General features: G+C 41.7%; 1 protein-coding gene across 2 annotated transcripts in view; it reads left to right on the forward strand.

Annotated features, from left to right (window-relative positions):
• FSHR (follicle stimulating hormone receptor) overlaps window positions 1-25079 on the forward strand; it is a 189102-nt gene that overhangs the window by 94197 nt on the left and 69826 nt on the right. For both annotated transcript variants that reach the window (XM_068973535.1, XM_068973544.1), the window contains exon 3: window positions 23688-23762. In XM_068973535.1, the coding sequence (XP_068829636.1) occupies window positions 23688-23762 (75 nt within the window). The remainder of the gene's footprint in view (window positions 1-23687; window positions 23763-25079) is intronic.

Here is a 25079-nt window from a genome sequence, read left to right on the forward strand (position 1 = left end):
AATCCCTCCCAGCATCAGAGTCTTTTCCAATGAGTCAACTCTTCACATGAGGTGGCCAAAGTACTGGAGTTTCAGCTTCAGCATCATTCCTTCCAAAGAAACCCCAGGGCTGATCTCCTTCAGGATGGACTGATTGGATCTCCTTGCAGTCCAAGGGACTCTCAAGAGTCTTCTCCAACACCACAGTTCAAAAGCATCAATTCTTCGGCGCTCAGCCTTCTTCACAGTCCAACTCTCACATCCATATATGACCACAGGAAAAACCATAGCCTTGACTAGACGGACCTTAGTTGGCAAAGTAATGTCTCTGCTTTTGAATATACTATCTAGAACTATCTTAACAGTTTCTCATTTGCTGCTGTTGAGCAGTCTTGTTTTGTCCAGTTTGGGGTAAGTTTTAAATAATTTTTTTTCGCTTGAAGTCACTGTAAATTTTCATTCAGCGTAATTTTGTGTCACTGATCTAGTATTATAAACACTTGCAGTTAACTATTTCTACTCAGGCTGCTTCCTTGAGCTTTTCCATAGTCATTAGGTAGAATTCTAGAGTCCTCCATTTCACTAACCTACAGTCTTTCTGACTCCTGATTTTATGTGGGCAGGTTCATTCTGACTCCTCTCAGACAAAGACAAATCTGAAATTTGGGCTCATCTTCCCAGTGGGCTTTGAAACTCCAAGACCAGACATTAACCTAATTAGAATTTTTCCTTTGTTCTTTGGCTTCACCATTCTGACCGGGTTGAGGATGGTATTACTTACATAGTTTCTTAATTGGCTGTTTGACCTTTTACCCAGTATTTCTATGTGTCTGTACATAGAAAGGCCCTCAGCCCAGACTTCCATTATCAGCCCGGACTCCCAACATCACCGTTTCATGCTTTGTTGTAATAAATCATCTTCCTCTGGCTCTCCTTTGAAGATAGAAAGATGTCAGAAGGAGGAAACCAACATCTTAGTGGAAAACACAGTTTAGATTACCTTCTGCCTTGACAAACTAGGGCTGCCTGATGGTGCTGAGCATCTTGAGGAAAAGGAGTTGTTGTATAAACAAGATGCTGAGGACATCAAAGGCAACTTTTCTCACACACACTCACACACACACACACACACACACACACAGTTGTGAAGTCAAAACCTGCATATAAACAATATCCAAACATGAAAGGATGTATTTAGCAACAGAAACTGAACATGCTAAATCATCATTCACATGAGAATAGCTGAGAATTTAAAACAAATAAAACAACATCTGAAAACCATGGAATGAGAAGTTGGGGTTGTGATAATAAATCTAAGAATGACACCTGAGTGAGTCCAGTCACAAACTGGGCAATTCATGTTACCATAGCAACTCCTAGCTGGTTATCATTACGCCTACATTAGTTATATACTTTGCCTTTCAAAAACATAGATAACTTTCCAAAGCTCTTTCCCACCTATCTTTGATTTAGCCATTCAGCACATGTTGCTAAGCTGATTCTCACATTATACTAGAAAAGTGATGAAATAGGTATTATCATCTTCACATAAATCACAGGAATACACATATCCTATTTAAGTTAGTAGTCAACAGGCCCAATAGCTAGTTAGTAGAAAAGTAGGTCGAGAACAATCACTGACTTCTAGCCCTTACCCCGTGTAGCACAGGGCATTAAATTGACTTTACCAGTTCACATAGGGGCACCACTGCAGAGAATTTGATCCAGAGATTAGGCAGAAGCATTCTTGGCAAATCATTGCTCCCCTTCTAATCATGACTTTCGGGTTGCTACTGCCCTTCCCCAGTACCAAGCCTGCTCCAGTTTTCTTTTTCCACTCATTCCAAGTGGTTATAGTTATGAGGCCTTTGTGTTCTGGGACAAGCACAAGTAAGAATCATATTTTAAACTCGCCAAATCATAATAGAATCTGAAATTCCAATGTTTAACCAGGTGTTTTGAGAAGCTAAAGTGTCAAAGTAAAATAATGTTGAACTGATGGCTAGATGCAAGAATTCTTAGCAAGAGACTCTATGCAAGTCTTTTTGAAGAAATCTTTGGCGGGCATTCAAAAATTCAAAACAGTACAATGTTTAAGTGAAGGGTAGAGTAAACACACAGAAAACAATGAACATACAGGATGACTGAAGATGATGAAACAGATATCAAAGATAACAAATCTCTTCTTGATGGTAATAAATTTTAGAGCTTCAAAGGAAAAGAAAATAATTTTCTTAAGCAGCAAGTTATCAAGCACAGTTTCCCTCATGACAATTTCTGGAAGAGGTTCTGGTAGGTAATGTGAACAATAATTAACCTTCTTGCTCCCCCATGTAGTATAAATACCATGGCTAAAGATGTTGATCATCTAAAACATATGGCCACATATATTTACCTTGCTATTAGAATCTAGCATATGTAGCATCTATACCTACCTCTCCATAAATTTATTATGGATAATGGAGAAAGAGAATGCAAGAGAAATAAGTGTGGCTCAACTTTTAAAATGAAAGCTACAGGCTATGGAAAACAGTCCGGAGGTTCCTTAAAAAACTAAAAATAGAACTACTGGGATATACCCAGAGAAAATCATAATTCAAAAGATAGACTGCAGTGTTCACTGCAGCACTGTTTACAATAGCCAGGACATAGAAGCAACCGACATGGCTATCAACAGAGAAACGGAGAGCAAAGATGTGGTGCACGTAAGGAATGAACTATTACTCAGCCATAAGAAACTGGGTCATCAGCAGAGACGTGGACGGACCTAGAGGGTGAATAAGAGTGAAATAAGTCATATGGAGATAAGTAAGAAAGAGAATGTCGGATATCATATATTAACACATACACGTGAAATCTAGAAAAGTGGTATTGATGATCTTACTTGCAAAACAGAAATCGACACAGATGTAAAAGCAAACATAAGGACACTAAAGGGGGAAAGGGGGAGCTGGGATGAATTGGGAGATTGGAACTGACACATACACACTATGGTACTATGCATAAAATAGATAACTAAAGAGAACCTACCGCATAGCTCAGGGAACCTTACTCAGTGCTCTGTGATACCCAAATGGAAAGGAAATCCAAAAAAGAGGGACTATATATATCCATAGAGCTGATTCACTTTGTTGTACAGCAGAAACTAACATGACATTGTAAAGCAACTATACTCCAATATAAAATAATGTAAAAAGATAAAAATAAATTGCACAAAAAAATAAGGTAAAATAAAAGCTACATGCTTGAGCTTGCTGGTGATATTCATCTCAAGCAGAACATATCAAGTTCTACATTTTGTGATCTAAGGACTATTTAAAATGAACTGCCTTCTCAAAATCTCTCTCCTACTGGCCTGCCGGTGTGCTTGGAACTCTCATCTTGCCCATAGTGTAAAGACTGCAGTCCTTCATGAAAATGCAAAACTGATGACTGGAAATATAAACTACCAGCCCTCAGGCAAGTCTTGAGACGCTAGGAAACAGTCATCCTCTTGGGGTCCTGTATCCCTAAGAAAGTTGGAAATAAATGATCTCTTGGATCCTCTAATCAGGATTTATTCTGTAGTTCTAAAATTCCATCATATGATAAACTCACAGCCAGATAAGTTTTGAAAGAAGACTAGGAGTCAGGGTAGACTCACATGCCACTTGGCAGAGTTGTAATGAAGGGTGATTAAAACTAATATAGGCATCACAATGTAGTACTCTAATCCAAAATGCCTCCCTAGTGGGAGGCAGCAAAGAGGATACTGACAAAGAGCTAACACTGCCGAGCTTTGCTCCTTAGATGGGCACGAGTTCATGTATATAAAATGTTCACTATCCTTGTTCCCTTCCGTCACTGGTAAAGACCCTTTGACAATGGAAAGCAGTGTGAAATCCAATAAAGCACTTGAGAAAAGTATGCCGAAAGGGGAAAGCTGCACACAGGGACCTCCTTAGACATTGTTAGGATTCCTGTCCTCTCCCCTCTCTTGCAATTTGTGATTTCTCTTTCCAGCAGTATATAGGAATATAGTTTGTCTTTACATAGTCACCCCATGTTCTACAAGAGCAACATTATGTATAAAGTATAAAGGCCAGCATTGATGTTGAAAGATACGCATGTCAAATATGACAGTGGGGAGCCTGTGTCATTAGAGGGAGCAGCAGCATCTGCAGCGTTTTGTGAGGGGCACTGGACCCCACAAAGTAGAATTTTTAAATAAAACACTTTCTCCGATTTATCCCTAATGCCTAAATTCTATTTCCCAATAGCATTTTATGTTTTAAATGTCACCCTCTATCTAACCTCTCTATCTGTTTCTCTGGAGGAGAGAAATGCTAGGGCTACACTAATGGTTCTTAGAGTGAATTTATCGAGTTGGTTCTGAGTTATGGGTTTTATCTCAAACACCAGTGTCTGGGGGAAAAGCATAATGAGAAGGAGCGAAAGGAGTACAGAATGGGGTAGGGAGTGGGGGGTCTCCTCAAAGCAAGAGAACAGTCACAACCACCCTGATAGTGATCACTGTAATTGTTCCAAAGATGTGTTCTTGTGCTTAATGCTTTATACTTTGCCAGATGCTTCCACAGACATCACTTAATTTTGATTTTGACTGTATGAAGTAGTTAGGAGAATTGTTTATTCACTTTACACATGAGACTTGGAGACTAAAGAGCCTGTTTGCAAGTCACACAACTGATAAGCGAGTGGAAAAATAAAACTTAGCCACCAGCTGTGAGTCCTGCACCTACCACCTCGCTCTGAAGTGCCTCAGAGACTCTCTGCTAGAGGAGAGAGTGGGGAGTGGTAACCACATGGTTAATGGGTTGCCTTTCCTTAACCTTGCAAGATCTTCTCAGGAGTCAGGAGATACTCTGATAACCCAAGGCTTAATCTTAATCACCTTCCAAGAGCTCCAGCTTTCATCCTTCCCAGGTTACAACTGGCTTCCTTCCACTCAATCTGTAGTCTGAGAATAGCTTGGGAAGGGAAGAGGGAGACAGGGAGGATCAGGCCAGACGTCTATTACCCTTGTCTCTCCTGCCAGAAGGCAAACATGTAAGCCCTCCTGAAGCTGGGTCAGGTCTCCTCCACACAAATGCTCCTGGGGTGTGTGGGTTTGCATTTGCTCTCTGTGGTGGTGTTTTATGTCTGAGAAGTGTCTATCATTCTGCCACTAGAACAATCACCTCGTTTCATCAAGTGGGTAAGGACCTGATGCTCATGTTTTAAGCCAGCCTGCTATGAATTCATGGTAGGACACAGATGTGAATTTGAGGAGCTCCAGAAAGGTGCCAGAAGTATTTCTATCTGCTTCTTCGTGCCTAATGGTCATAATGACTTTTCTGCTTAAAGTGTACTCCTTACTAAAATGCAATGGGATTCTCTTCTTTAAAGCAGACACTAGTACAGGGAGGAGGAGAGGAAGCCATGGAACGGGGCTTAGATGATGCCGGGTTCGAGGCCAGTGACACTTCCATGATGCCAGGGGGCCTCCCCAGATCACACAGCCCCCTCCAGGCAAATCTGGCTGTGGACCCACCCTATTTCCTCTCAAACACCCTGGTTCCTTCTCTGGGCTGAAAACAGCTGCTCTGGTTTGCCTCTTCATTAACTCCTGCTTCAGCTACTGTTTGGGTTTCCCTGGTGGCTCAGCTTCTAAAGAATCCACCTAAAATATGGGAGACTTGTGTTCAGTCTCTGGGTTGGGAAGATGCCCTGAAGAAGGGACCAGCTATGCACTCCAGTATTGTAGCCTGGAGAATTCCATGGACTATATAGTCCATGGGGTTACAAAGAGTCAGACACAACTGAACAACTTTCACTTGCACTTTTCAGCTACTTCTTACCGTCACTTTCAAGTTGGTAATTTTCCATCTTTAGTTAAGTGTTTGGGGACCAGAAGAAAAGATAACTAAAACAACTAAACATCTCTCAGCCTCCATCCCTCCAGCTCTTGCTGGCAGGTTTGAAACTGTTGCTTCTGTGAGACATCTTAGGTTATACAAGCAGCAAGCAATAAAGAGCTCCTACTCAACACTGGGGAGAGATTGTTCCAATCGTTTTCTCATTTCCTCATGGTCCCTGTACTTCCCCAGCTCTCTTTAAACACTGTGGGGCTTACTCTGCACTGACCTTGTCTAATCATATTGATTGTCAGCGATTGCAGTCTAATTGGAAAGCAAGTTGCTATGGTAATTCCTGTGTCTTTAGTCTTACATTTAAAGACACAATGATCCTAAATAGAGGGAAATGGCTTGTGGTTGGTGACAGAGGAAAACATAATTAGATACACAAATTGTGAAATAAATATATTCAAATGAATTCTGAAATCTAAATCGGGATTTGATGTATTAAATTGGTACCAGAATTTCTACTACAGGCATATTTGGTCAGAATGTTTTTCTTTTCTTCTAAATACTTACATTTTTAGGGGGAAAAAAGGGAAAAGGCATCCTAGACAAGCCAGAGGAGGTAGCTGCTCATAATTTAAAATTAGGTGCGAGATCCAGGATACTGCATTGTGCTTTAAAGGACATCAGCACAGGAGTTAGCAAGCCCAGGTTTTACTTCTCTTCAACTTGCTGTGTGGCTTGAGGTAAATCACCTCACCTTTCTGTGCTTAATCCTTCATAACTGATCATCACTAAAGGACTTCAAACCCTGCGAATGTCGTCCGTCCCTTTAGCACACATTCCTGGTGCACCTGTTGGAGGAACAGGTGACAAACTATGAGCATAACCAAGTCCTGGACCCTAAGGGATCTGTAGTCACTGGAATAGCCTCGAGGGAAAAATAAAAATGAGAATAAATATCGTTTAACACTTATTAAAGCTTTAAATACTTAACATGTAGTTATTTAATATTTAATCCTCACAAAGTTTCATGAGATAAATACCATTGTTCCCATTTCAGATATGAGGAAACTGAGACTCAGAGAAGTTAGGTAACTTTGCTAGCTTCACACTGCTTGTCTGGGTCTACAGTGCTAGCTCTATGTGTGCGTGCTAAGTCCCTTTAGTGGTGTCAGACTCTTTACAACCCTATGGATCATAGCCTACCAGGCTCCTCTGTCCTTGGGATTCTCCAGGCAAGAATACTGGAGTGGGTTGCCATGCCCTCCTCCAGGGGATCTTCCCAACCCAGGGGTCAAACCCAGGTCTTTTACATCTCCTGAATTGGCAGGGGTTTCTTTACCAATAGCTCCACCTGCAAAGCCCACTAGCTCTATGAGGTCTGGCTCATAACAGATATCCCCTCTCCTGGAACTCAGTCTTGACATTGTTTCTACAGCTCCAGCAAGGAGACCCTTATAATGGAATTTGAGTGAATGAATGAAAAGATACTCATCATCAGAGGTGAAGAGCATCTTAACCTAGACCACCAGTTATTAATTAACCATGTAATTATAGCTTCGTGTGCCTTGTTTATCTGTTTGAGGAAAGGAGAGAGATGACACGTGTGTGGTAGTGGTGGTTTAGCCACTCAGTCGTGTCCAACTCTTGTGACCCCATGGATTATAGCTCCTCTGTCCATGGGATTCTCCAGGCAAGAATGCTGGCATGGGTTGCCATTATCTTCTCCAGGGGATCTTCCCGACCCAGGTATCGAACTCAGGCCTCCTGCACTGCAGGAGATTCTTTACCGACTGAGCTTTGAGGGAAGCCCCTGTGTGTGTGTAGGAAAGCAAATGTTTTAGATAACTACAAATGGTGTTTCCCTCCTTGGCTAATACCTTGAAATTCTCATTTCAGTGGCATTGCCAAAATAAAACAAAAAACTTTTCTTAAATGATGTCTTCCTAACAGGATCTTCATTATCTGAAATTATCTTGGCACAGGACCAATGCATATTTTGCAATTAAATGACACATGTGTAGGAGAATGAAGGGCCCCTCAGAAGCTGCTGAAGTGAGGAAGGAGATGTAGATTGTCTTCTTCTGGCCCACATAGCCATCTTTAATGGGAACAATTCCCTCATTGTTTGTTTTGCTCCTCTCTAAGCTTTGGCTTAAACAAAGGTTTCCAAGGCACAGAAAAGGCTTGGACATATACTGAACTAGGCTCATGGTTCCCAACATCTTGAGTGGCCTTAACCAGCTGAACCGAACACTCATCTTGGGAAAGAATCCACCTTCCTGCTCACTTTCTAGAATGATGACATACTTTTCCAGGCACTGGCAAAGTTTCATAAAATATGAAGCACTTTTTAAAAACTCCCTTTCTTTTTCTTGACTGCATAGGTCTCTTCACTATAAGAATAGACACTTTCAGGACCAACATGAGGCAAAGGCGGCCCTGGAGTAAGGCCTCTGACTACCATTTTGGATGGGACAGAGAAGTCTACTGCTCAGAGATGGATGTAAAATCAATTAAATATGAAGTTGGTGAAAATAAGTCCCTGAATTTCTAAATTTGAAGAAATTCAGAGAAGGTAGCAAAGGGCAGAATGGATAACAGCTTTGCATGCAGGGTCTTTATGAAGGCACTAGATTCAAGCCATTCCAAAGAGGAAAACAAGACAATGAAAGCAACTCAAATGCAGAAGTGGCCAAATGTGAGTTCCTTGTAGTTCCTTCACTGCAGCCCATAAAGGAGGCACTTTTGTGCCAGGAATAAGAGTTAATGAGGTGGGAAATGGAGGGCATAAAAGAGAGAGTAATTATGAATTGAAGAGTGAAAATGGAGGCTGGGAAGAGGATGAAAGCCAGTTGAAGAAGGGTGGGTTACATTACAGGTGTGGCAAGGATAGCAGAAAGGTACCCTAGAGCCCAGAGAAAGTAATTCAGGAAGCTTTTGAGGGGCTGCTGAGTGACAGAGTGAACAGAAAAGCCTGCAATAACTGCCTCCACACACATACACACACACACACACACACACACACCCATACCCACACCCTCCCACCCACCCTTCTGTTTCTTTCGTAAAGAGGCTTGGGAAGTATAACAAGGAAGAAATCAACACTGGCTTATAGAAAGATCAATGAAGCCTTCTTTAAGCTGACAATAAAACAAACACTGTCTCCAGGAGAAGGCTGGCTCAGATGAGGGCACTTCCTCACCCGTGCAGGGCTCAGGAAGGATGGCCACTGGGGGTTACCCTCCTGCTGCTCCCTCCTGCGCCTGCCCAGGACCTGCTTTTAAGGGAACAAGTGCAGTACCATAATCAAGATGCTTCATGGAGCCCTTGCCTTTATCCCAGCTTGTTAGAAATGGAAGCTGGCTGTCTCAGAGGCCTGCCAAGGATGTGGCTGGCTGCCTTTTAATAACAGAATCACAGAAATAATTAAAATCACTGAATTCTCAGGCTAGAAGGGACCCATGAGATCATCTGGATCAACTGTGTTGTTTTATATATTAGGAACAAAGGCCCAGAGAAGGTAACTGATTTGACTCAAGGAAAGTGGTTAATTAGTGCCAAAGTCAGGACTAGAACCAAGGTCTCCCAACTCCAGTGAAGTAATAAAAATAACAGTAAGCAACATGACCTTAGCGTAACACTGTGCCTTTTTCCCTCCTACGTGACATGCATTATTCATATGATCTTCAATAGCCCAGACAACTACAAAGGATCGGGTGTAAAATGTACTGAGGGACAGAGGGCCTTAGCAATGTCTTATAGAGGAAATGGATCTCAGAGCACTCAGGCGATTTGCCAAAGTGATGAAGGACTCCCTTTGGCCCACATGAGAGATTTCGCCTCCACGTTGGTGGAGATGACAGAGATGGGGGCTCAAATTGCTTAACCCAAACACCCTCCCAGAGTCTGTGTGCTAATGGATTTAGTAGTCCCCATTGTTAGAAAGTTATTCTTTCTAGGATGCTAGGGTGTTTTTTTGTTCCCATGAAATGATTGAAAAAGAGAGAAAAAAGCCAAGGGCCCAATAATTCAATAAGGAGCAGCCAGCTGGTGTGCTCACTGCAAGAGGCCAAGCAACTCAATCACAGGTAGTAAATGCAGTGTCACCAAGGAACAGAAGTCTCTGGCTAAACGAGGTCACATACAGACGTAGTTTTAGGAGGCATTTTGTTGTTGTTTCCTCCCAATTCGGCCAAGCAATATTCCTCATGACTCCTTCTTAGCCAGCCAACAAAAATGTACTCAAAGCTTACTGCAGATGCCCATTTATCAGCAGATGGTAGATGCAAAGTTCATACCTACCCCGATGGGAGAAGCATTTGATGAATAAATACTAGGTAGGATGCAGGATGCTAGAATCCCACTGTAGGTATCAGAGTGGTTTGATCACAGTGAACTCCCGAATAGCAGGGACCTTACGAACGTGTTTCTTTTTCATGTAGTAGTCCCCATGGTGCTTCTCAGCTCTTGATTTAGAACACAGGGTGCCACCAGCTTCTTCATTTTCAATCCTGGCTCCCAAGGTTGCCCTGGAACCTCCAGCCAGGAGGTGGGAGGGAGATAGAGAACAAAGGAGCACATGAGGGGCTACAGCTCACGTCACTTCTACTCATATTTCTGGGGAGAAGCCTTCTCCCTACAAGTCTATACCTAAAAGCAAGATCGCCAGGAAACATGGTTGAGTTGTGCTCCCAGAAAACAGAGGGGGCAAACAGATTCTGGTGGGCAGCTAGAAATCCCTTCTGTGCCATAGATCAGATCCATAATTTTCATAAAACCCTAAAAGGTAGTTATTATGACTCCCATTGAAATAAATGCCATGCAAGTTAGCTGACCTGTCTAAGGTCACACAACTAGCCAGGCAATGATGAAGCTAGCATTTGAATCCAGGCCTGACTGGCTTCCAGGTTCCTGCACCACTCACACATGCATATGAACTAAGTCAGACACAAGTCCACAGGGTCCTAAGAAGACAAGGCTGTTAGTGAGATTGCCCGTGTAGAGCATTTATTAATAGTTCTATGCCTGCCTCACAATGACTGTCTAATAATGGTTAATTATCACCAGCATCATTATTCCTGCAGTCTTGAGTTACACAGCTCAGACTCGCCAGGCTCCCTAACCTACAGACAATTTACCTGTCCTTGTGGATCAGAGGCCCCTCCAGTCTCCCCACCCCCCTTTCTTTGGCCTCTGCTACAGCTGGCAGCCCACTGAAGCCAAGTGACCCAATCAATACCCCTCCCTTATTACCTACCTGCCCAACCTCTTATCTCCCATCACCTGGAACTTAAAGAATTCCTGTTTAAATAATTTCTGCTAGGCATACAGAAATTATCTACCTCTTCTAACTCCTAACTCTAATCTATCTCCAGAAAATCTCCTTCCCTTAACCTCTTGTTCTTTCTTCCTTCTTCACTTTTTATTACCTTCTTTTAACTCTATTTACCTTCCCAAATGACACTCCTACTCATGGCTCCCAAGTATAAATACCGGCAACACTTCTGTAACCAGCCAGAGTTATATATCCTTGAATCCGCTCCTGATTTTTGAGTAAATCATTGGGACACTTAATTTGTTTGAAATAGATGACTCATGACCCACATCAGACCCAAATCCTGAGTCATCACATGACTGTGAAGAACTGCTGGTCCAGTGGAAATTGCACGGAGCCATAATCACAATAATGATGGTGAGAAATGAAGAGATGTTTGTAAGAAATACTAAAACAAAAGTAACTGGGAGGATTTAGAATCTGTTACATGTTGAAGAGGAGCCAGAGATGACTCTAAGATTTAAAGTTTGGGTTGGTCCAAAGGACCAATGGGGATGAAAGTGGAGCTGTTGTCTAGGGTTGTAATGGGGCATGAGAGAGTTGAAGAGGAAAGTAATGAGCCTGCCAGGCTAGTTGTTCATCAAGGGTGTGCGGAATACATGGTAGAACATGGCTTTGGCAGTTGGTAGACATAGGGCTTTGGTGTAAGAGGGAAACTTGTTCTGATGACAAGTGAGGCATCAGCAGAGAGGTTCTAGTAGGGAAATCTTGAAGGATACTAACAGCTGGAGAAATGCTGACATTTAACAAGGATGTGAGAGGAAAATATAGTGTATGGGGGGAAATCAAATGTGCTGAATGCCACTGCTTACCCTTCTCCATGCTGGACATCTGTTATTCCTCTCTTATGTAACTCTGCTTCTCCTGACTATGCACTCCCAACTGCTCATGCACGTTGCTTCTACTCAACTAAACAGCAGACCCTTAGAAGACAGGGGCACTGCTTTTTAATGTCTTACATGCTTTACCCTCGTGTAGAGAATACCCTAAAAAAGTGCTTTTCCTATGAGTCACTGCTTGGGACTTTGGTTTATCTGTGGAAGGTGAATTTTCACGTTGACTTATATGCTGCCTTGTCAGAACTAAGGACCGTATAGTATGGAGGAAGAGGGTAGTATTCAGGTTTTTCATTTTGCTGTAAATTTTCTACTCTATTTGAAATTAAAACAATAACAACAGAATCTTCTGAAGTGGAAACAGTTCTCTGAGTCACTGGAGGTATGGCCTATCTGATTTCTGCCATCTTTTTGAGGCCCCATGAGTGGTACGTTCACACCCCAGGTCAGTTTCTCTCACTGGCTGTGCAGCACTGGGGAAATTATTTAACTTCTGTATACCTCATTCTCATATTCTGTATAGGGATCAAGGATGGCACTTACCTCATAGGGTTGTGAGGATTAAACAATTTAATAAATGTAAAGCGCAGAAAAATTGCTTGGCACAGAATAAGTGCATAGTAAACAACAGTTGCCTACAAACATCTGAGGCCAACAGAGGTCTGTCTAGTCAAAGCTATGTTTTTTTCAGTGGTCATGTATGGATGTGAGAGTGTGACTATAAAGAAAGCTGAATGCTGAAGAATTGATGCTTTTGAACTGTGGCATTGGAGAAGACTCTTAAGATCTTGAAGATCCAACCTGTCCATCCTAAGGGAAATCAGTCCTGAATACTCATTGGGATGACTGACGTTGAAGCTGAAACTCCAATACTTTGGCCACCTGATGCAAAGAACTGACGCATTGGAAAAGGCTCTGATGCTGGGAAAGATTGAAGGCAGGAGGAGAAGGGGACGACAGAGGATGAGATGGTTGGATGGCATCACTGACTCAATGGACATTAGTCTGAGTAAACTCTGGGAGTTGGTGATGGACAGGGAGGTCGGGTGTGCTGCAGTCCATGGGGCTGCAAAGAGTCCGACATGACTGAGCAACTGAACTGAAACATCAGTTATTATGTCTGTGATTTTTAGTTCCTTTCTTCATCTGCTGAGGAAAGCAAGGGAAATATTCCAACATATAGATTATTACTTAACATTTTAAATTAAGACAAAACTAAAAATGAATGTAAGTTTGTTGTTGATGTATTTAAAAGTGAGGGAGTTGAATTCAGACATCTGAATTAGATCGAGTCACTGAGGGTGCCTTTATTTCTGTCTCGTTTGGGGATATCCTTAGAGTATCTCTAGCGAAGATGCACTTTGCCCAGGGAGAAGGAAGCAGATGGGACATGTGGAGAAAGGAAGGTAACTATCAGCTACCACCTGTGGAGAGGAGAGGTACCTGTTGGCTCACCCTGACAACATGGCCCCCTCTGTACTGACCCTCTCTTGAAGGGATCAGCATCCTTTTCAGATTATGACTTCAGTAATGCAGACATCCTTGTTGGGGTATCCACATGCTGTGCCTAATCTCCTTTGCTGGACAACAGACCAGATAGAGGATCTCATTGTGGGTAAGCCTCTGAATGATGTTTGGGATAATGTCATAGTCCAGCTTAAGAATTTAAATGATCTGTATGTGGGGTTAAGAGAAGTGTTCCTAGGACACTTGCTAGCACTATTTTTTCCAGCCAATAGTTGGCTAGCCCAGTATCTCCCAGCTGCAGAAGAGTCCAGTCTTAAATACCACAAAGAGATGGCAGCCTTTACATTGATATTTGAAGTTTACCCCACAAGGAACATTGTGCTTTCACACATACCATCTTATTTAATGCCTCTGACATCCCTGTGTGGTATCAATTATTCCCATTTTGCAGATAAGGAAATTGAAACTCGTAGAGACTCCAACTTGCCCAGTTATACACCTAGTAAGAAACAGAGGCAGAATTTGACCTCAGGTTTCTAATGCAGTCACCAGACCTAATCTCATGGGAATTCTAAATGAGGGCAGGAGTATATATTTAGAAAGATGTATGACATTTTCTCGGAGAAGGCAATGGCAACACACTCCAGTACTCTTACCTGGAAAATCCCATGGATGGAGGAGCCTTGTAGGCTGCAGTCCATGGGGTCGCAAAGAGTCAGACACGACTGAGCGACTTCACTTTCACTTTTCGCTTTCATGCATTGGAGAAGGAAATGGCAACCCACTCCAGTGTTCTTGCTTGCCTGGAGAATCCCACGGACGTGAGAGCCTGGTGGGCTGCCATCTATGGGGTCACACAGAGTCAGACACGGCTGAAGCGACTTAGCAGCATGACATTTTCTGCTTCCCTTGTGCCTCAGATGGTAAAGAATCTGCCTGCACTGCAGGAGACCCGGGTTTGATTCCTGGGTTGGGAAGATCCCCTGGAGAAGAGAATGGCTACCTAGTCCACTCTTGCTACCTACCTCCTACTCTTGCCTGGAGAATTCCATGGACAGAGGAGCCTGGTGGGCTACAGTTCACTGAGTCATAAAGAGTCAGACACGACTGAACGACTAACACTTTCACTTTTATGACATTTTCTCAGATGCATTTTCACAGGAATTTTCACCTGAACATTATGTATTTACTTAAGCCATATGGCACATTTCTAGAAGAATTAAGGGAATAGACAAGACATAAAGTAGGAATATATACCTGTGTGTGTATATATAATGGGCTTCCCTGGTGGCTCGGATGGTAAAGCGTCTGCCTACGATGCGGGAGACCCGGGTTCAATCCCTGGGTCGGGAAGATCCCCTGGAGAAGGAAATGGCAGTCCACTCTAGTATTCTTGCCTGGAAAATCCCATGGACAGAACAGTCTGGTAGGCTACATATATATAATATTTAATATATAGAACATATATAATTATACATTATATATGAAAGTATATTATTATAATATCTGTAGTTATATTCAAATGCAACATACCAACAATCCATTTTTTTAATTCTAGGAATAGCCCACCAAATAAAGATAACAACCAGCTATCTAAGGCAGGCCTAGAATACCAGACTCCCTGAGTTAAAGATGACTGATAAAAACCAGGACTCAATTTATTCTGTGTTAGAGCCCCAACACAGACCTAGTACCTGAAATACAAAAGCTGCTTGATCAAAATTTGAACAATTCGTTGAATTACTTCTTCACTCTTCTAAAGATTCACTCCTAGGCTCTGGGACACCAGATGCTTTTTTCCTGTGCTAATACACATTCTGATTTGCAAATACTCCGTTTCCTGCAGGTTTTCAAGAACACAGCTTTATTGTGCAAGACCAAACGGAGAAAATCCTTTATAATCTTTCAAAGATAATTCAGTCATTCAGCAAACACTTGGCTAGAAGCAGAAATACTAAGATGAAAGACAATGTCACCGTCCTCCAGGAGTTCTTTGTCTGGTGAAGGAGACAAGACAGAACACAAACCCAAGTCTCTGAGGGCTATGACAGTGCGTGTGAGGGGTCCCACAGGGGGACTCAGGGAAGATAAACCAGTCAACATTTGAGGTTATTAAATAGAAAAAAAAAGAAATTTGACTCATTGGGCATTAAAAATATTTTAATGTAATTGAATGTCCAGTTATGGAGAGGTAGGTTGGATTTATTAAAAGAAAATACTCTATGGAAAGTCAGAGGAGGAAGGAAAAGACAGGGGAAACCTAGGTGCAGACTATCTCCTGTATCAAAAAGAAAGCGAAGACAATGAGCGTTTGACTTCTTATTACACCCTGTTTTCCAATTCATAGATGTTCTTTGAATTTCTTCAGTTTTTCCTTATCCTACCAACCTATAGCAACTTTTTTCTAGTGAAACCAGCATTTGGAAAAGGAGTGTCGGGTGAAATGGTGGACAAATGAATATCAGTCCAAGATTAAAATTTCTTGCTAGATCTAGCTGAATGCTACATGCTCATTCACTCCTTAAGTCCATCCTACTGACACCCCACCCCAATACGTGTACTTAAATGAATACTAACCCTTTTGTTGGCCAGAGGAATGAAAATCTGGAGAATCTAATTCTCACTCTGAAACTCCAGAGAGAATGTCCTGATAACCTCCAGCACTTCATTCAAGCGCATCTCTCCTTCCTTCAAAGAAACATAGAATTCTGTGCACAGAAGAGACCTAACATTTGATCAAATGCCTTAAGAACTCCTAGAGTTACACCAGTCATCTCTCCTGTTTTCATCTCTATGGGGATTTGGTCAATTCAATGACCTCACCTGTGAGCCAGAGAGGAACTGGGAAACACCATGATGCATATGGGCATCCAGAAGCTATTAGCACAGCAGATCAAATCCATGCATGTGTCCCTTCCACGCTATGTATTAATTGTAGAAAAATTCCTGGGACAAAAATCTAGCTCATAGACAAGCTAGGCTTGATTGTTACATACCGTATGTTGGCTACAGAAGAGGGGTGAAAGACTACAGAAGACAAACTTCATCTCCTTCACAGTTTTGCAGATACTGTTTCTGAACCTAAGGACTACTTTTCCTCCATCTACGCATCCTCCCACTAAACATTTATTGAATACTTATCATGCTTCAACTTAGCACTTGGTGCTGGAGATACAAAGATAAATGGATAAAATACCATCTAGGAACTCAAAGTCAGGTTGGGGAATTAGGCAATGACCACCGCCTCATCGCCAAAAAATTAGCAATAACAAAACAAAATAGCAAATGCTTTAACTGAGAAAGAATTATTGTGACAATCTAGAGAACAGGAAAACTTCAATAAGAGAGTAAGGGAGGGGTTTCCAGAAGATAAAAGATTTTTAAAATCAAGAACTTCACTCCTCCTCTATCATGCTTTTCATATCCATCCCTATGTACATTGGGGAGAAAGGCCTGGTAGGGGGTTAATACCATTCTTCAGAAGAACCTTGCAATCCAAGTGTGGTCTCAAGATCAGCAACATCCCCATCACCCTAGGTATTAGAAAGGCAGAACCTCGGACCCTCTTAAGTTCTTCCCATAGAGAATCTGCATTTTAACAAGATCCCCAGGTGATTTCTATGTGAGTCATGAGAAGCACTGCCTGGGAAAATGAGAAGAGTCTCAACTCTGGAAACAACCTTTCCACAGAATCAGGACCCCTCACCCAAGAAGGGCAGAATTCAGCCTACATTGGATAGTTCCCCAATTTTTTGTCATTTGTCATTCTAGAAATTAAAATTGGGAAATATTCTGTCAGTCTATTTTTTTAAAGTAATACATTTCTACATATTAATATAAATAACATGTGTTATGCAAAATAATATTCAAAAAATTTTAGACGGAAGAGTACCAGTTGTTTTTTTTTTTTCACATATTTCCAAAACATTTCAGCATCTTGCTTAATAGAAGAGAGATGAACTCTCACATCTTCTGCATCCACACATCAATGAGCCCCAGACTGATACTGAAGCTGAAGCTCTGATACTTTGGCCGCCTGATGAAAAGAGCTGACTCACTGGAAAAGACCCTGATACAGGGCAAGACTGAAGGCAGAAGGAGAAGAGAATGACAGAGAATGAGATAGTTGGATGGCATCACTAACTCAATGGACATAGGTTTAAGCAAACGCCAGGAGATAGTGAAGGCCAGGGAAGCCTGCGATGCTGCAGTCCATGGGGTTGCAAAGAGCTGACCATGACTGAGCAACTGGAATAATAATAAAATACAAGATGCTTTTACATATTTTCCACAATATCCCTTGTTACACATTGAGCATTTGAAATGTTGACCTTTTGATTAAGTTCTCTTATGAAAAATCAAAACTAACTATTCAATAGTACCTCTTATATTTTACTCCCACTTCCAGGTTCTATCTCCAGGTTTCTCATACTATTTTATCTCATTTTTATTTCCATTTGTGCTCCAAGAACTTTATTTCTCGAATTTGTTGTCCTAGCAGAACAAGGAAAATTGGCCCTTGCTCCTGAAGCAAACCTTCTGTAAGATGGAGAGCACAGGTCTAAACAGGAACTTAATATCATCTAGATCAATAGTTTTCAATCCTTTATGCACATTAGAACCACCATTGTTTGCAGAATTAAAGAACAAGGGGGAAAAAATAATGCCAGAGTCTCACCCCAGACTAAATAAATCCAATTCTCAGATATGAACCCAGGCCTTGGATTTTTTTTTTTTTAAGTCCACCAGAAGGTTCTAGAGTGCAGTCAGAGTTGAAAAACTCTGATTCTTTGACCTAGTTCAGCTATTCACTTCATAGATTTCAGTGAAGGGTTGGGGAGCTGCAGAGGAGACAGTCAAGAGGGGAAGGAACCTTATCTATAATCTCCAGATTACACTAGGATTTGATAGAACTTTCAGAACCACCTTCAGACCAGACAACATTTTTCCAATAGCTCTCAATTCAGAGTTCTCAAGACATAAACGGAATGGAATTTACTATCCTTCCTCTGAATAAAAAGTATTGCTATACAACTGTATTAAGGTATGTTTCATATACACTAAAATACATGCATTCACTTTAAACCTAAAGTTCAAAGTTAGATAAACTTATGTTACCGCTTCCCCAATCTTGAAAGAGAACGTTTGCATCATCCCAGAAAGTCCTGCTGCCTCTCCCATTAGCAAACTCCATCCCAGGCCCCAAGTGACAATTACTCTGATTTTTATCACTGTAGATCAGTTTTTCTTCTTCTAGACCCTCATATAAATAGTCAGCATTCTTCCACTCAGCGTAATTTTTTTTAAAGATTCAACTATGTTGGAACAGCAGTTTGTTCCACTTTATGGATGAGTAATATACCATTGTATGAATATGTTACAGTTTATCCAATTAAGCTGCTATGAGTATCTGTGCACAAGTCTTTGGGAGGGCATGAATTTTTCTTTCCCTTGAGTAAATATATAGGAGTGGAAATATTAGACCCACCATGGCTTGGGAGGCAAGGCATGTAGAACAAAGTGTTCCAGCCCTGCAGTCAGCCAGAGCTGTTCTGCATACAGATAGGGCTGTCTATTAACATGGAGATTAAAACACCAACTTCACAGGCGTGCTAAAGGGATTGAGGAGAATGCATGTACAGGGCTGGTAAATAGTAGATACCTAGTCAATGATAATAGAAATAACTAGAGGCAGAACTGGTTTGAAATGGAGCAAGAACCCTCAATTTCCCAGTAAGGTGTTTTTTCACTGCTGTATGCTGCTCACCTCCCTCCAGCCCTCCTCCTGCTAAAGGCTCTCTCTACCACCTTCCAAGCCTAACACCCTCTCCTGTCTCTGAACCTGAAGCCATAAAATATGAACTACCTTCTGAAAGAATTAATTTAGAAGTGTTTCTTGGCTTATTTGTTTTAATAATTTTTAGTTCTCTTTGGCAAAAATCCACATAAGAGAATGTGGATGGGATGAATTCAGTACATTAATTCAGGAAAGGAAAAATGTCTATCTTCTAGGCAGTGTTAGGCTGAGATATTACAAGGGGATGGTATGTGAACCTGGAAACACAATAGCTTTTGGATGATACGGGCTCATCTGCATTTAAATCCTCTCTGTCATCCAGTGCTTTCCTCCATGCCTATCTTCTGCCTGTGCAGCTCTTTCACTTGACTCCTTAAAGTCTTCAAAAAATGTCTCCTTTTTTGAAGTCTCCCACTCCTTTCCTGTGAGCTTCCCTCATAGCTCAGCTGATAAAGAATCCACCTACCATGCAGGAAACACCAGTTTGAGTCCTGGGCCAGGAAGATCCCCTGGAGAAGGGATAGGCTGCCCACTCCAGTATTCTTGGGCTTCCCTGGTGGCTCAGCTGGTTAAGAATCCACCTGCAATGTGGGAGACCTGGGCTTGATCCTTGGGTTGGGAAGATCCCCTGGAAAAGGGAATGGCTACTCACTCCAGTATTCTGGCCTGGAGAATTCCATGGACTGTATAGTCCATGGGGTTGCAAAGAGTCTGACACAGTGAGCAACTTTCAATTCACTCACTCCTTTCCTACTCCTCTCATTCCTATAACCACCCAGCACTCTTCCCACTGGAAGGACAGAGAAGCAAATAAACACCCAATGGCCAGGACATCCTCTTAAAACATGCATGCACACATCACCCTTCTTTATGTTCAACTGTGAAAAGTATGAAGGCAGTTAAATTTACCAAATGAATCATGAAGGAAGCTATGATAGTATTAGAGGTGCTCTTCTCTCAAAAACATAAGAGAAGACTCCACACGTATACATCACCAGATGGTCAATATTGAAATTAGATTGATTATATTCTTTGCAGCCGAAAATGGAGATGCTCTATACAGTCAGCAAAAACAACACCAGGAACTGCCTGAGGCTCAGATCATGAACCCCTTTTTGCCAAATTCAGACTTAAACTGAAGAAAGTAAGGAAAACCACTAAGCCATCCAAGTATGACCTAAATCAAATCCCTTACAATTACACAGTGGCAGTGACAAATAGATTCAAGGGATTATCTGATAGACAGAGTGCCTGAAGAATTATGGATGGAGGTTCATGACATTGTACAGAAGGCAGGGATCAAGACCATTCCCAAGATAAACAAGTGCAAAAGGGCAAAATGGTTATCTGAGGAGGCCTTACAAATAGCTATGAAAAGAAGAGAGGCTAAAGGCAAAGGAGAAAAGGAAAGATATACCCATTTGAATGCAGAGTTCCAAAGAACAGTGAGGAGAGATAAGAAAGCCTTCTTCAGTGATCAGTGCAAATAAATAGAGGAAAGCAATATAATGGGAAAGACTAGAGATCTCTTCAAGAAAATTAGAGATACCAATGGAACATTTCATGCAAAGATGGGCACAATAAAGGACAGAAATGGATCTAACAGAAGCAGAAGATATAAAGAAGAGGTGGGAAGAATATACAGAATAACTATACGAAAAAGATCTTCACGACCCAGATAACCATGATGGCATGATCACTCACCTAGAGCCAGACATCCTGAAATATGAACTCAAGTGGGCCTTAGGAAGCATCACTCTGAACAAAGTTAGTGGAGGTGATGGAATTCCAGTTGAGCTGTTTCAAATCCTAAAAGATGATGCTGTGAAAGTGATGTGCTCAATATGCCAACAAATTTGGAAAACTCAGCAGTGGCCACAGGACTGGAAAAGGTCAGTTTTCATTCTAATCCCAAAGAACGGCACTGCCAAGGAATGCTCAAACTACTGCACAATTCCACTCATCTCACACGCTAGCAAAGTTATGCTCAAAATTCTCCAAATCAGCCTTCAATAGCATGTGAACCATGAACTTCCAGATGTTCAAGCTGGATTTAGAAAAGGCAGGGGAACCAGAGATTAAATTGCCAACATCCATTGGGTCATCAAAATAGCAAGAGAATACCAGAAAAACATCTACTGCTTTATTGATTATACCAAAGCCTTTGACTGTGTAGATCACACAAACTCTGTAAAATTCTTCAAGAGATGGGAATACCAGACCACCTGACATGCCTCCTGAGAAATCTGTATATAGGTCAAGAAGCAACAGTTAGAACTGGACATGGAACAACAGACTAGTTCCAAACAGGGAAAGGAGTACATCAAGGCTGTATATTATCATCCTAGTTAGGTAACTTATATGCAGAGTACATCATGTGAAATGCCAAGTGGATGAAAGGACAAGCTGGAATCAAGAGTACAAGGAGAAATATCAATAACCTCAGATATGCAGATGACAACACTCTTATGGCAGAAAGCGAAGAACTAAAGAGCCTCATGATGAAAGTGAAAGAGGAGAATGGAAAAGGTGGATTAAAACTTAACATTCAAAAAACGAAGATCATGGCATTCAGTCCCATCACTTCATGGCAAATCGATGGGGAAACAATGGAAACAGTGACAGACTATATTTTCTTGGGCTCCAAAATCACTGCAGACAGTGACTGCAGCCATGAAATTAAAAGACGCTTGCTCCTTGGAAGAAAAGCTATGACCAACCTAGACAGCATGTTAAAAAGCAGAGACATTACTTTGCCAACAAAGGTCTATCTAGTCAAAGCTATGGTCTTTCCAGTAGTCATGTATGGATGTGAGAGTTAACTCTAAAGAAAGCTGAGCACTGAAGAACTGATGCTTTTGAACTATAGTGTTGAACAAAACTTTTGAGAATCCCTTGGACTGCAAGGAGATCCAACCAGCTCATCCTAAGGGAAATCAGTCCTGAGTGTTCATTGGAAGGACTGATGCTGAGGCTGAAACTCCAGTACTTTGGCCTCCTGATGCAAAGAACTGACTCCTTGGAAAAGACCCTAATGCTGGAAAAGATTGAAGACAGGAGGAGAAGGGCACAACAGTGGATGAGATGGTTGGATGGCACCACCAACTCAACGGACATGAGTTTAAGCAAGTTCTGGGAGTTGGTGATGGACATGGAAGTCTGGCATGCTGCAGTCCATGGGGTCTCAAACAGTCGGATACGACTGAGTGACTGAACTGAACTTCTCTCACAAAATGTCTCCTTGTTAATGGGGGCGTGAGAGAAGGGATCCTGCCACCATTGAACTGACAGCTCCCCACCCACCCCCTGCTCCCCCTCCATGTTGCCAGCCCCTGTGCTCACAGTCATACTTCCCCTCCCCTGACAGGCCTTTTCCCTGTCCTGATCTCCAGGCCTTTCCCTTAATCAAGAGCATTTCTAGAGCTTCTCAGCAAAATCTCAGGCCAGCAGACAGTTCCTCGCCTGAGCCAATTTGAATGCACACCGACTATGAGATTTTCTGAAACTCTCTCACTGCCACATTAAAACTGCATGAGAGTCTTCCTCAGGAGGCCTAATAATAGCATGTTTCATCTTTGAGCCACTTTATAAACATTAGCTGATTAAGTCGCCCTTCTCACCCTTTTGTCCTCATAAGCTCTGGGCTTCTGCAGAGTGGACTTCATTGTCCACTCCCTTCCAATTACTCCAGGAGCAAACAGGCTGGGACCTGAAGGATCTTTCCTGGGTATTTTTGGCCAAGCAACGGTAATGTCAAAGGTCTTGCAGTAACAATCTCTACTTGGGTAACAGCATGGATGTGTATTTAAAAGAGACTGACTTGAGGTTCTCATTTTCCAAAGCAGCATAGCAGAGAGAACTTGCCTCCATGGTCTAGGGTGGGATCACCAAACTATTGCCCATAACACCAAACCCAGCTTGCCATCTGTTTTTATGGGTAAAGTTTTACTGGAACACAGGCATGCTCATTCATTTACATGATATCTATGCCTACTTTTATGCAACAATATCAACTGAGTAGTTGCAACAGAGACCAAATGATTCATAAAGCCAAAAAATAAAAATTTTACTGCATGGTCCTCTAGAAGAAGTTTGCTGATCCTGGTCTATTTAAAGTTTGTTTGCACCCTGTATATTCCCTAAATACTTTTAATCAAGTCTCTTTCCCTCCCCGGGCCTCTGTGGCTACATCTATAGACTGAATCATTTCTGACCAGAGTCACTGCCTTGGGTTCATTCTCTCATTGTTCTGTAAGTATTAGCATCTTATGTTAGCTTCGCCTCATCATTACAGCTGACTGCTTTGCGAGCGGGAGTAGGGTTCTGTGTGTCTCATGAATCACTACAGGCACAAGGCTCTAGGCTGAGCCCTAAATCCATTATGGACTGTAGCTGAACTGACTTGAATTATATTTCTTTCTTTGCAGAGAGATCTCACAGAATGATGTCTTGGAAGTGATAGAGGCAAATGTGTTCTCCAACCTGCCCAAACTACATGAAATGTAAGCAAGACTCTGTGGGGTTTTGCTCATGCCTGCTTTTGGTAGTAGCCTTAAAGTTCGCTTATATTCCTGGGAGGCCCTGGCTCTCCTCTGTCCTCAGGCTCCTAGAATTTTGTTTTAGGCTGTCAAAGTCAGTCCAACAGGTGCTGCCATGTATCTCTGCCTGGTGATTCAGGTACCAGTCCAGAGCTTAGTCTGATTCTGGTTCTTCCTTCTCAGGATTTTTTTGCATAGTAAACTCAAGAACCTAGCTCTGTGACTGCACATATTAATACTTCCAGCTCATCCTCTCATTCAAATTTGTTCCACAGTCAAAGCCCAAAACAAATTCCTCATTATATCGTTGAAGGTGGGCAGTCTTAGTTTGACTGCTAGCCTATGCCACATACTCACCATGGAACCTTGGTCAAGATGCAAAATCATGCTAAGACTTAGCTTTTTTTCTGTCAAGTGGGAATGGTAAAATTGCATGCCTCATAGGATCACTGTGATGAATAAATGAGATGATAAATGTTATATAGATCTAACACAAAAACTGGCATACAGTAAGTTATCATAACAATCCTTGGCTTCTTTACTAGTCCAACCAAATGTATTTTCCCTTGTTGACATTCTAGTTTTATATACATGCCAGTACTCACACAGATACACCTCTGTTGCGTACCAGTCTAAAGTTACTATAAATTATCAAAGCCAGATGAGACTTTGGAGACAGGTCCAAATTTTTCCAAAGTGTATTCTGTGTATCATTAAACAGAAAATTATTGTTACAAAAAAGGAAAAAGAGTCTATGGTCAAACAAGTTAGACAGACTCACCTACTATAGGAAAACTCAGAGTCTATAATATGCAAATATACACTTGGAATCTCCAAGAAAGATATTGTATTAAGAGTTTCTCAGCTAGTGTCATTGAAAAGGTTCCTCTGTGAAGCACTGATGAATATCTTACAAAATTCTCAGAGAACACAGTTATGAAAGCCACTGAACCACTTTCCTAATTTTACAGATGAGGAATGAAAGACAGAGAGAAGTTGTGAAGCTTGTCTAGTCACCCAGCCAAATCCACAGCAGGATAAGGACTTAAACATAAATCTCTTGACTCTTTTGTATCTTTTTAAAAACTTCTTAGCATTTGCCAAGTATATATACATGTATACACATATACATAATTCATATACGCATACATACATATATATGAATTTGTTTAGTAATGACAGTCTGTCCATTATGACAGATCTGCCCTCCCTTTCCTTTTCTACCTCCCACTCTCATTCTTCTTCGCTGTCATTAAGCCTCTGCAACTGATGCCTTCCCTC

The sequence above is a fragment of the Capricornis sumatraensis genome, chromosome 1 (assembly GCF_032405125.1).
Source record: "Capricornis sumatraensis isolate serow.1 chromosome 1, serow.2, whole genome shotgun sequence".
In the NCBI taxonomy this organism is placed as follows: domain Eukaryota; kingdom Metazoa; phylum Chordata; class Mammalia; order Artiodactyla; family Bovidae; genus Capricornis; species Capricornis sumatraensis.